Source organism: Simochromis diagramma, unplaced genomic scaffold (assembly GCF_900408965.1).
Source record: "Simochromis diagramma unplaced genomic scaffold, fSimDia1.1 OVJJ01000602.1, whole genome shotgun sequence".
NCBI lineage: Eukaryota > Metazoa > Chordata > Actinopteri > Cichliformes > Cichlidae > Simochromis > Simochromis diagramma.
The window spans coordinates 1149050-1161168 of NW_024387040.1; the positions used below are offsets into that span (position 1 = coordinate 1149050).

At 43.0% G+C, this 12119-nt stretch overlaps 1 protein-coding gene across 1 annotated transcript; it reads left to right on the forward strand.

Moving 5' to 3' along the window:
- The first annotated feature begins 267 nt into the window (after positions 1 to 267).
- Positions 268 to 11812, forward strand: LOC120741261 (death-associated protein). The gene is made up of 4 exons (XM_040044041.1): positions 268 to 486; positions 1369 to 1465; positions 7171 to 7213; positions 10353 to 11812. Exons 1-4 carry the CDS (start codon positions 432 to 434, stop codon positions 10470 to 10472), a joined length of 315 nt encoding a protein of 104 aa, XP_039899975.1. The 5' UTR covers positions 268 to 431; the 3' UTR covers positions 10473 to 11812.
- Positions 11813 to 12119: the final 307 nt, after the last annotated feature.

Consider the following 12119-nt stretch of genomic DNA (forward strand, 5'->3'; position numbering starts at 1 on the left):
GCAGAGATTAAATCATGAGCTCAATTAGATCTATGTCATGTTTACTCACAAAGACCTTCCTAATGATGTGCGGTACTTTACTGATAGCTCTGCTTTCGTAACTGGGATTTATTGCTCAAATAAATCAGACATACATTACCGGAAATAATAATAATAATAATAATAATAATAATAATAATAATAATAATCTGGTAAATCTTTTAACAACCCGAATACCTTAGTTGAGATTTTTACGACTGACGTCACCGCGCTTTTTACGGCTCCGCACGACGTCACCACGCATCTCTTCCAAACAATGCTCAGGAAAAAGCCACGTTGACGATCCAGACTTGAGTGTAGTCCACATTTTCAGGCAGAATAAAGCGGGAAAGGCTTTAAAATTGAGGCTCAGCTCGGTTTCCGCAGCAGACCCCCACATCTGAGCAGGCAGCATGTCATCGCCGCCGAAGGAGAAAATCGAAACCAAAGGCGGTCATCTCCCTGCAGGTAAAGCTCCCTGTGCTGTGGTGCTGGGGGTGTTTTTTTAAGCCTGTTATGAATCTGAAGGCCTTTTGTTTGTGCAGTGTCTCAGATCAAAAAAAGGAGAGAAAAGATCACATGATGGTGATGATTAATACTTATGCAACCCTTACACTGGCAGATGCCTTAGACTATAAATCGTCTGTGGTGTCCAGATTGCGTTTAGAATAATTTGCCGTAATTGTCTTTCGCATATTCCCCTACTTCCTGATTTGCGTGGGCTCTTGCAACATCACATTGCTGACATTGTAGCGATTGGTGAGGATCGCCGGCCCTTTAGAAAGGTTTTAGTTTCATTGTTGCCGCTAATAGCTGCTCAATAGCGGGCGGTGACGTGGAGGCCATGGGCTCGAGGCTTCAGCCATGTAGGCTGCACAGAAACGGGAAAAGGTGTACGTGGACATAAGCAGTAGCAGGCAGGGCAGTGGGCCACAGCAGCTGCAGGACTGATAACACAGTAAGATAACCAGTGCACCTCGCACCCAACCTGTTATCAGCGGGAAGCTCACAACACACTCATTAACTTGTAGTGTGTGAGGCTGTCCGAGATCAAGGACAACCACAGAACAGTCGTCCAGCAACTGCTACAACCGACCTCTGTGCAAGTCACAGACATGATTATGTCAGCATTAAACAAAATTCTTAAAATTTATTTATTTTTGCTTCTTCAAACGCTGGCTATAAAGTCAAAAGGCCCAAGTCACCTAACTCTCCAAACACAACTAAAGTGGCTTTTTAAATCTATTTAAATTTCCTGTTTTGATAGTGAGACCTTGGACAAATTCTTTCAGCTGATCTGGCAAATCACTGCATACGTGTTCTGTCTCTCTGTGTGTGGGTGTGCTCCAGTAAAGGCAGGCGGTATGAGGATAGTGCAGAAGCACCAGCCAACTCCTGCTCCAGAACCACCGCAGAAAGATGACAGCGAGGAGTACATCAGCAGCAGGTAACGCGCTCGCTTTAGAGAAAGACCCGAGCAGTCGAGCCATCGCTCGGGTAGAGGGATCTCTTGAGGTGACTGTAAACCACAGAAAGTCAATCAAAGGACCATCGAAACCACCACAAAAGACCTACAAAGAGACGGAAATGGCAGAAGATATGTGCGACGCAGCCACAGTGACGCATAACTATCAAAGCGGCAGGCAAAACAAATACAGAGATGAAATGACTGCACAGATATGCAAAAACTAAGCATTGTGCAGGCAAAATGAAAGACGAAAGTGCATGATAAGACACTAAAGGGCTGCACGGGGATTCAAGATGAAACTAACGTGCAGTGTTTCAGTGGTGAAAGGCTTTGTCATATCATGTGTTTTTTTTTTTTTTTAATAAAACCTAAGTACACACATATCTGTTAGTCTGTGTGCAGCCTTTAACTGTGGTGATTTGTAAATTGCTAATCACAAACACGCTCTGCAAATTGCCAACCAAGGCATTTAGCGGCTTTCGCTTTTCCGTAAGGCTGTACTGTAGGCAGTTCCGCGGCAGACTTTTCATGTGTTGTCGCCAGCTAATTCAGTAAACAACATAATTACTGCATAATTACAGCATTAACTCGAACAGCCTATTCAGCAGTCGCTATTGTTTTGCCATAAACAGGCTCGGTTTTAATGTTTTACATCACGCTGGCTCTGTTTGCGAGAGACAATAATTGTTCCGTCTCCGCATTAGCATGTTCGTCTTTTGTTGCTTGAATTGCATTGCTTGTGCTGAGGTCTCTCCGCTCTGCAACGGCGTCGTTGCAAGTTGCTCCTTATTTTCCGGGTAGCTGCGTGTGTCTGTCTTTGAATCTGTGCTTGTACACTCTCCTACATCTCCTCAATATTCACAAGGGTACGTCAGCTGTGTGCGTATCAGCACAGGTGGCATATTCTCACCACATATCTGTGTGTGTGCGTGTGTGTGTTAATAAGAGGTGGTAAATGGGAAGTGACAGGCAGTGCACAGCAGTGAGCAGGGTTCAAGAACATTGCCAACTGTCAGGAAATTTTCTGTGCACAACTTTCCACACGTACGCACACTAAATGACATATTGCATGGTCTTCATCGGCAAAGCTGGTTGGTTGAGTCTTTTCCTGTAATTCAAAGGAGGACTAGCATCAAGCCTGTCAGCACCAGTAAGTCATTTCCTGTTGCCGTCTTCTCTTTTCTGCCAAGATGACGGGTGGTAATAATAGAGAGGGCATTAAAGTTTAAAAATTGAGGCCAAGTATTTATCGCAAGTACAAAAAAGCACGCGGACTGCGCTTTATACATGTTGTAGATGGTGATCGGCGCTATTCCAGCCTAACAACTATGTACTTCCTTAGTTTGTCATGTTGTTTGAGAGTATATAAAAACAAACTGCTTGTCACCGGTGCAGTGCAAAGGATCCTTTACGATTCTTTATCCAGTCCTATTTGCATCATCTCCTTGCATCGCATCATGACTTTAGGACTTGCACAGTTAGAAATACACAAACAACAATATCTGGAATCTGCAGGCAAATATCTGGAATTTGCCTGCAGAGCTTACAGTGTAGAAAGATCACATCTTTTTGCACTAATTAGGAAAATGGAGCATTTTCTTCACCCTGCCCGCTCTCGTCTTTTTTAAGTGCAGGTGCACGTTCTTCGTTGTGATCTAAAGATTACCTGTCAGCACATCTACAAAAAGAGAGGCAGAGTAAGTGCACTCACTAAATACAATCAGTGCAGCTCTCGGTCACACGCACTTCTGTCGGTCCCTCTTTGTGTCACGCTGATGGACGTCTAGCAGGTGGCTACTGGGTAAATTTCGTATTAGTTGCAGCCAGTGGAGCGTTTTAGTCGGGGGAACACCTGCCTCTCCCAATCTAGCTGAGATGGACAGATGAAGCAAGGAAAGAAATAGGTGGCTGGGATTATGGAGAGGAGAGGATTAGGATAGGAGGGGATTATTATTGTATGGTAAGGGGTGCTGTGGCAGTATGAAGATAGGAAAAAAGGACAGGTAAGAGATGGAGAAGGGGTGGAACGAGTGGAAAAAGGCCAGAACGGGGAAGCAAAAGCTGGCCTCCGAGCTGGAGCTTCCTGCTCCATAATCGTGTGAAAGTTGTTCTCGTAAGCCATCAGGAACCACTATGTAAAACATTCAGGTACAGTGTGATGTACATTACAAGAGTAAGAGAAGCAGAGAAGTTTAATAGGGGTGGAAAAAGTGCCACTCGGTGCGTTATGAACTTCTTGCACATCTTTTGGATGGGACTCTCAGCTGAATGTCTATAAACTACATGCCAGGTAATCAGCTTTGCGTCGGCTGCACTACAGGTTGTGGTGAGAGGGGGATATGTTCCAGAGACTCGGAAAAAGATCGACTCAGTCGCTGCACACATACACTGTATGCAGGAGCTGTGGTGAGACGTGCAGTAGGTTGACAGCTCATGGTGAAAAGTTGAGAGGAGAGAGAGGGAGATAAGGGGGAAGAGGAGGGAAGATGGGCAACAGGCATCAGTTTCTATGGCAACCAGCACCTCGCCCACGGCAACAAACTTCCTGCTCTGCTGAAGCAGAGAGAGAAATGGGTGGGGTAGAAGTAGCAGTGGCTTTAATGCTTAAAAAATAAAAAGGTTAAAGAAAAACGTCACGCAGATGGATTATTGCACATTTGACTTAACAGTTGAGATTTCTGACTCTCCGTCACTCTTTTCCTCCCCTGTTCCTCTCTCTATTTCCTCTAACTCTTCCCCTCTCCTGGCACTAAGCCTCCCCAAGATCCCACGCAGCTCTCTACTGCCCCCTGCAGACTCATTCTGCCTGTGAACGCAGCCGCATTCCTCCTGCGCACAGAAAACCAAAAAAGAGGTCTTTGTCACTTTTGATTTCTCCTTCTCTCTGCCCTCCTGTCGTTCCTCTTCCCCGTGCAGATAGAGTAGATTACAAAGGTGTCAGTAGTCTAATCTGAAGGATAATGCTTTTGTGCGGTATCTAGATTAAGGATTCAGGGCTTGCCATGGTGTGGTTTTACTAATCTCTGATTAATAAGTCTTAAACTGAATGACTGTTATCTGTTTATCAAGTGTGACTAAAACCTGTCATTAGTGTTTGTCTGCAGCTGGTGATTATGCAGTGGCTGCAGACAGCTTGCAAATTACAGGAAAAATCGGAACCCTTGGCCCTGCAGTGAGGAGATCCGAGGCTGGGAGAGGCATTTGTTGGCACGGTTTAGGTCTGCTTGTTCCATTAGAGGGGAGAGTTGCTTAAAATCAATACAGAGCTGTTGCCTGTGATCACCTTTATGCTCTGATGCAACATGTCTATCTGGAAGGGAGTAGTCTCTTCCAGAATGGCAACACTCCCCTTCACAGGGCACCAAGGGTCAGCGCGTGGTTTGATCGTGGTTTTTCCCGACTCGGAATTGACATTTGGGTGGGTTGCATGACTTCGGATGTAAGCACAGTTGGCGCACTTACAGGAAAGGCGATGAGTCTGCATTGCCTGTTATTTATGACCATTTGATTAAAATATACGTTGTGCATGAGAAAATCAAACCAATATTAACAATTTTAATGAATTATCTTTGAATTTGGCTAAAGCCTCTTTGAGTTGGTCCACAAAACAAAACAAAAAAGCTGAAGTAATCTGACTTGTACGGTGTTGCCTTAACAGTCACCAGACTGGAGAAGACCTCCGCCGTCATCAAATGAAAGAATATCGTTTGGTAAAACATCTCCCATCACCAGAAAACGAGTGCCGAGGTGGATTTAAACTGTTCTGGTAGCAACACATTGGCCAAGGATCTAGGAAAAAAGCCACATTCCAGACGTGAGCGTACTCCCAAGGAGAAAAAAACCAAAGTTTTGTGTGTTTAGCCAGTTGAGCGAAAAGCTTATTTTTCTTTGAGTCCGATCAAAAACAAAACTCTTAAGACCTGAAGGAGCCAAATGCTTGACTGTTTTACAGCTTAACCCCCCACCACCACTCCCAGTTTGTCTAGACATGTCTTATCTGTCTGCTCTCTGTTGTTATGATGCCCTGATGCCAGGAGCAAGAGACACCCTTTGAAACAATATCCTTAATTCTATGCACTGACCTTTCTCTTAAATCTATTTTTTTTTAATATCCCTCACTTTATTGTCTGTTGTATAATATTTCAGGATTTCACCTCAAAGTGCACATTGGAGAGGGACACTCAGTACAATAGAGACAGCTCAGCATGAGTCCACACTGTGTCACTATATGAATACATATCCAACTGAGCATTGCTATTCACTTCAACCCAAGTGTTGCATCTGACTGTCGCTTCAGATGAGCCAGAAGGGCTAAAACAACTCCTGTGCATACGTTACATGTTTTTATTTCTACGTCTATAAATAGAGTTAACATCCAGGATAAACTGTTTGAGATGATCTTCTGAAAAGCACTTTTTCATCTTCACTTGCTGATTTACCCTCCACCTGCTCCCCAGCTAGCCTTAAAAAAACCTAACTAACTTGGTGTTGATTAGAATAAGGAACACTTGCGGTGCTAATGTGCTACGTTTTCAGTTAATTGAATTGCTAATAGAGAACCTCTCAACCTCGCTTTTTGACAAGCGGCTAGCATGGCGTAATCAATGATATTCGACGTATCTAGGCGTTAATGTAATACCGAGGTGTGAATTTTCTCATTAAGATGAGTGCCTAGATGTAGATCGGTAAATCCGATGTTTCACAGATGTGTTGGAAATCTGCAACTGTTAATTGGAAAAGTAAAAAAATATATAGATTTTAAATAGAAAGGAGCAGATGGGTTGAAAATGTTTGTATTTTGACTGCTGAGGCTGCAGTTTGAAGTGTGTGTCCATAACTTTTCATCTTTTTTCAATCTAAATTAGGCTGGTAATGAGGTAAGCTGTAAGCTGGACATGCTTGCTGCTATAGTTAATGTCCTTAAGTGGAGTTTTGAAGGTGGCTAACTTGACTGCACTTTTAGCCGGAGGGGTGACTATGCCGTAAAATTAGACGGCACTCGTTTGTCATGTCAAGGTCGATACTTACCTCGGGTTCCGCATTCCTCCTCTTCATCTTTTTCTCTGCCTCCATCCCTTCCCTCCATGTCTGAGTGAGCGCTCGCCTGCCTCTCTCCTTCATCCTCTTTTACTCTCCTCTAACAGTTTGTTATTATATAGGTATTTCACTCCCTGGGTCTCTCTGTCCTCTTTCTCCTCCTCCTTCTACAGTACTTTACCCCTCATCGCCTTTCTTTCCTCCCTGTCCTCACTTTTCTCTGTTCTCCTTTTTCTCCTCCTCCCTAAATCTTTTTTCTTCATCTTCATCACCAGGCTTCACTTTAGCTCTCTTTCTCTTTCAGGGGTTTAGTTTTCTTACTCCCTCCTCCCTTCCCCTCCTTCCTTTCCATTAGAAGCTGTGAGCCTCAGTGTTTGGCCAGAATGAATGGGAGCTATTTAAGCTGCTGGCAGGTCCATCCGGGGTGTGTAGTATGTGTGTGTGTGTGTGTGTGTAGGTAGGTAAGTGGGTGGGTAGGTGTTGTAGGTTTTTGGCACCTTTGGGATGTTCCTTATTTATCTGATGTAGGCAAACTTATGTAAATGTTGGCATAAACTATATGCAGACAGCTGTGCTATTGACCTGTTTAAAAAAAAATCCTTTCTAATTTCTCTTTTCTGTCTCCTTTGTGTTTTTTTTCTTTAAAGTCCACCGAGGGCCCCTGTGATTGTGTCTGGAGTGGTTACAAAGGTAAGACACACATTAATACAGACCACCAGTGGTGTTGAAATAAGCATTATAATGTGGTTTATATCTGGGACAGGGGTTCTACAGGGACCATAGAGGCTCAGCAGAACAAGACAGAGAGATGGGAGAAAAAGCAGGGGAGGGAAAGAAAATCGAGAAAATACTGGTGCCAAATGAGATGAGGGAAAAGTGGCTTATCTGTAATTTATGAATCTGGTTTAATAAAATGCGGTGCCACCGTGCAGCACCAAAACCTTCTGCAAAAAAGACCACAGAGTTGAAGCTGCTTCTCTGACACACTCCCAATCAAAACTGGAAATTGCAAGCTGCACATTGACTAGTAGTTCACTTTACTGCAAAATGCTGGGTATTAACCACATATGGCTTTAACTGCATCAGTGCCAGAGTCTGTTTAGGCTTTTACAGCCTTGACCTGCTGCTTTGAAAAGGAGGTGAAGGCTGTGAATAGCTGTTTGTGTTTAATTCTTTTGACTGTATGTGTGCGTGTGTCTGTGTGAAAAGTGTCCTTGACTGGCTGGATGGCTTCGTTCCCCGCTTTGTGTGTGTGTGTCAGACCAGGCAGATTGTTTGCGGAAGATTGCAGTGATATCAGAAGGTGGCAGGCATCCCATTTATCCCCCGATCCTCCTCTAGCCTTCCCATTTGCCCCTATCACTGCCATCAAGCCCAGAGGCTAGCAGTGCACAAAGCCTCAGAAAAGCCTTTTAAGAGTTAAGTGAAACACTTCAGTGTGTGTGTGGTCTCCAGGGAGTTTTTTTCCCCCCCCCTTTTTTTAGCCTACAAAAAAATATGCCTTCTGGCTATGTACCTTCAATTTTTCATTCAGTAGCTGAATGTGTTTCTAAAATGCATTTTTTTTTTATAATAGAACTATTACCAGGAAGTAAAGCATCTAAAGAAAGACTAGCTGAAGAAGAAAGTAGAAAAAAAGGAAGAAATACCATTACAGGTCGAGCAATTATTAAACGCCCAGAGTAAGTTTTTTTTTCAGACTTTGTTTCTTCTTCTTACCTGTAATCAGATCACACCACAAAGTCTTTTTCTGTACACGCATTGCCCCCCCCAGAAAACTGTCAAAAGTCCTGAAACATAAGGTTTACACCAATAATTCCAATAATTTAGTAGCTTCCAGAACTAACTTTAGCAAGAAAACCTTGAAATAATGGTTTTCTGACTGACCATCAGTCTCTGAAATCATTGTTGAAGAACTTTGCTTCTGGTCTTTGACATCTGCAGGCATTCAGTTGTGCACAGCTCTCTTAAGATCATGATGAGGTCTGGACCTCCTTGGGTCATTGCATCACCTTGATTTTTTCTTTTTCAGTCATTCTGTTGTAGATTTGCACCTGTGCATGACCCAGTTTTGACCTTCAGCTTTTGGACAGATGGCCTCACATCAGACTCTAGAATATACTCTGTGTACTTCAGTATACAGAGACGTTTATAGGTGACCCAGTGACTGCAAGGTGACCACGTCATATGGCTCCAAAACAAGCCCAAATCATCACCCCTCCAAATGATCACTGTGCTTGATAGTTGGCATGAAGGGTTCGCACTGATATGCTTTGTTTGGTTATCATGAGATGAGGTGCCATGCATTATGGCCAAACATCTCCACTTTGATCTCTCAGTCTAAAGGACATTGTTCCTTAAGTCTTACGGTTTGTCCGTTTGCATACCGCAGCCTAGTAAAGTCCTCCAACATGAGAACAGGCCTTTTGGGCTTGATGATGTTTATTACAGACATTTTAATCTTTAATTCGATTAAATATCTGAAAATAGGCTACATTTTTGTTGATTGTTGGCATTGTCATTTTAAGAGATGCCAGTCGCCCTCACTTCTTTTCACAGCTTGTTGCAATAAGACAGTTAATTTGTTATATTCCCTCCTATACCTCTGCAGTAGGACAGAGGTATTCGTAGAAAAAGCTTTGAGCTTCAGAAGAGAGTGAAGGGTAATTGGAGGTTAATATCATCCACATCCCCTCGAGTCAACTCTGGAATTTTCTTTAAATAAAAGAAGTACACACATGCACACTTTGTTTGTGCGCCCACCTACACACAAACACCAGCTTGCTGGAAAACCAGTGCACAGCCACACGTGCGGTGAAAAAAAAAAAGCCCAACACATTAAGCAGAACGGATTAGGGTCAGGCGAGGATGGGGTGGGTGAGTAAAGTTCAGCAAGAAGCTCAGAAAGACAGGCTGTGTTTGTTTGCAGAGGGTTGATTAAAAGGGTTATATAAGTCCGTCCATGTGGACATCCTAAGAAATGAGGCTGTCAAGGAACCATGTGTTATGCTGTTATTTATATGATGGCGTAACACTCACATATGGTAACATCTGGGTGAACGAGAAGGCATCAGCAAATTGCCAGCTTAAATGAACTCAAAGATTTCAGATGGAAGAATTCAAATGGCCAGTAATCCAGTCAGTCACGCACACAGCAGTGGACTGTATGTGCTTTTCATTCTTACTTTGAGCTCTTAGTTTTACAGCTTTAATCGAGCTCACCAGCCACCATCAACCTATATAACTGTACAGTATATAAAATCTCCTATTCACACTCATGCCTGTGTGCAAGTGCAGTTTTATTGCTCAGAGAGCAAAGCACAAAGAGAAGGCAACAGCAGATGGAGCAGGTAGAAGAAACGGGACAAACTGAGCGAGAAACGAAACGCTGGCAGAGATAGAGAAGTAAGGAGTGAGGATAACAACAAAAGGAGGACGAAATCCAACTGTGATTCTCCCCTAAGTTGCTGATTAAAATTCTGTGACTTGATCCGATTTAGAGGAAGCAAGGCTATTTATGTGCATTTTTCTTGGAATAATAGATTAAACCTGGAGAGCAGATGAGTGCTCCATACTGTACCTGTCATGCATCTTCAGGGGGATCAGTGGGAAAGGATTTAAAGGTCCACATACTGTATTATTTCACGCAGGGATAAAGTACACAAACCTGGTTATGAACAGAGTTCTATACACACACATACATTTTTTCAGTCTTCTTTAGATTGTATATGTTGTTTTATCCTTACACTACTAGCCTTGTGGCTTAGCTTTTCTTTTTAGTTCAACTTTGTCCTCATTTGCTGTTTTTTATTTACCGTTTTATGTTTAGGGTGATAAGGACTTCACCCCAGCTGCTGCCCAGGTGGCCCACAACAAGCCCCTGCCTGGTGTCCCCAAGCTTCCCCCTGCCCAGCACATCAACCAGCACATCCACCAACCCCGCAAGTGAGCCAGGCACCAATCTACAACCAAGCCACCAAGCTACTAACTCCACCAGCCGGCCTTCCAAATGGAACAGATAGGATGAAGACGGTTCCCCACCAGGCACAGATCTCCTCTAAATAAAAAGAGTAATCATACATTTTGAGAAATTAGTCAGTAACGAGACACCTGAAGTCAGTAACGAGACACCTGAAGTCAGTAACGCTTCAGTGCAAGTCCCACTTTTAATACCACTGCTGCATTGGTGCCGCTCTAGTAGCTTTGCACTTTGGGGTTCTCTCCTTTTGAAGGATTATTTTCCACTTGAATAAGTCTTAAGGTGATGTAAACCGGTGAAGTCTTCTTGAATTGTTCTCTTCTCTCTTCTCAAAAAAAAAAAAAAAAATCAAGTATAAACAGAGAAACCGATATCAGATCTGAGTCTGTTTGGGGAACTTTGACAGCATCCAGTTAATCACAGCAACCTATCAATCAGCCTATTTAACCCAACCAAGCCCACGATAGGATCCTTTGATCTTCACAAAAGAACCAATCAACAAGTCAGGAGGTGGATCCCTGTTTATCAACCCTCCAAACCAAAAAAAAACCTCACAGAAAGCAGCTTTTGAGTGTATAATTCAGCAGCTTTGACAAGAGAAAGTACGACTAGCAAATTACATGACAGCAATAACCAATCGTTAGCGCATTAGTGCTTAATTGCATTCCATTTGACCTTGTCAACATATTATATATTAATGGTAGAAATGTCTAAAAGAATAAGCGATGTAATGTTTGATTGGCCTTCATTTGAAATTTTTGAATATATTTAAATATTACAGAAATGTTTGCTGTAGTGATGCCATTACCTAAGAAGCTTTTTGCTTATGCTTGATGTCATCAGTCAAAATGCTGACGAAGCTTCTGAGCCACAGTCGAACCTGTTGAGCTTTTATCACCGTTTCCTCCCAGTGTGACCGTTCTTACCTTTATTTAACAGAAAGGAGTCCCTCACAGTTGTTATCAGCCTCAGCTGTATCGGTATTTATCGTTTCCCACAAACGTAACCTGTTCACAGTAAAACTCTACCATCGGTGCCTCGTCGCTGAGATTTTGAAGATGCGCAGGCTCATCGGTCTCATGTTTATTTGTTGCAGAATGAAAGTGCAGCGAAATATGTAATGAAACTTAAAGAGTAGCACCGGCTGCGGGATGCTCTGTGACTGCATTAACATTAGCCCAGATATCACAAGGGACTTAATTACAAGGGGAACAAAGCATTACAGAGAAGCAGTCGAGCAAAGAGCGAGGCATTAAACTGTCAGATGAAGGTGAAAATGGGAACATTAAAGGAGAACAGCACAGGTGTAACAAAAAAAAGAGCAGTTTCTACATTCCATACAAAAAGCGTCGAAGCAAAGACATTTCAACCACGCGACTGTTTATCGGCGTACGACGAAGATGCAGCGCGTTTGTCGTTACATGGCTCAACGCGTGTCAGAAATGTGTACAACCTCCCGAAACTCCAGATTGGGTTTCCCGAGAGTGATATGCTTTAATACACACAGACACACACAAACACACAACACCCTTTTCCTTAAAACCCACTTGCGCTCTAGTGTTATTTGTTGCAACACTAATGTTCAGGTTTCCAGGAAAGAAACAAAGAAAATGATGT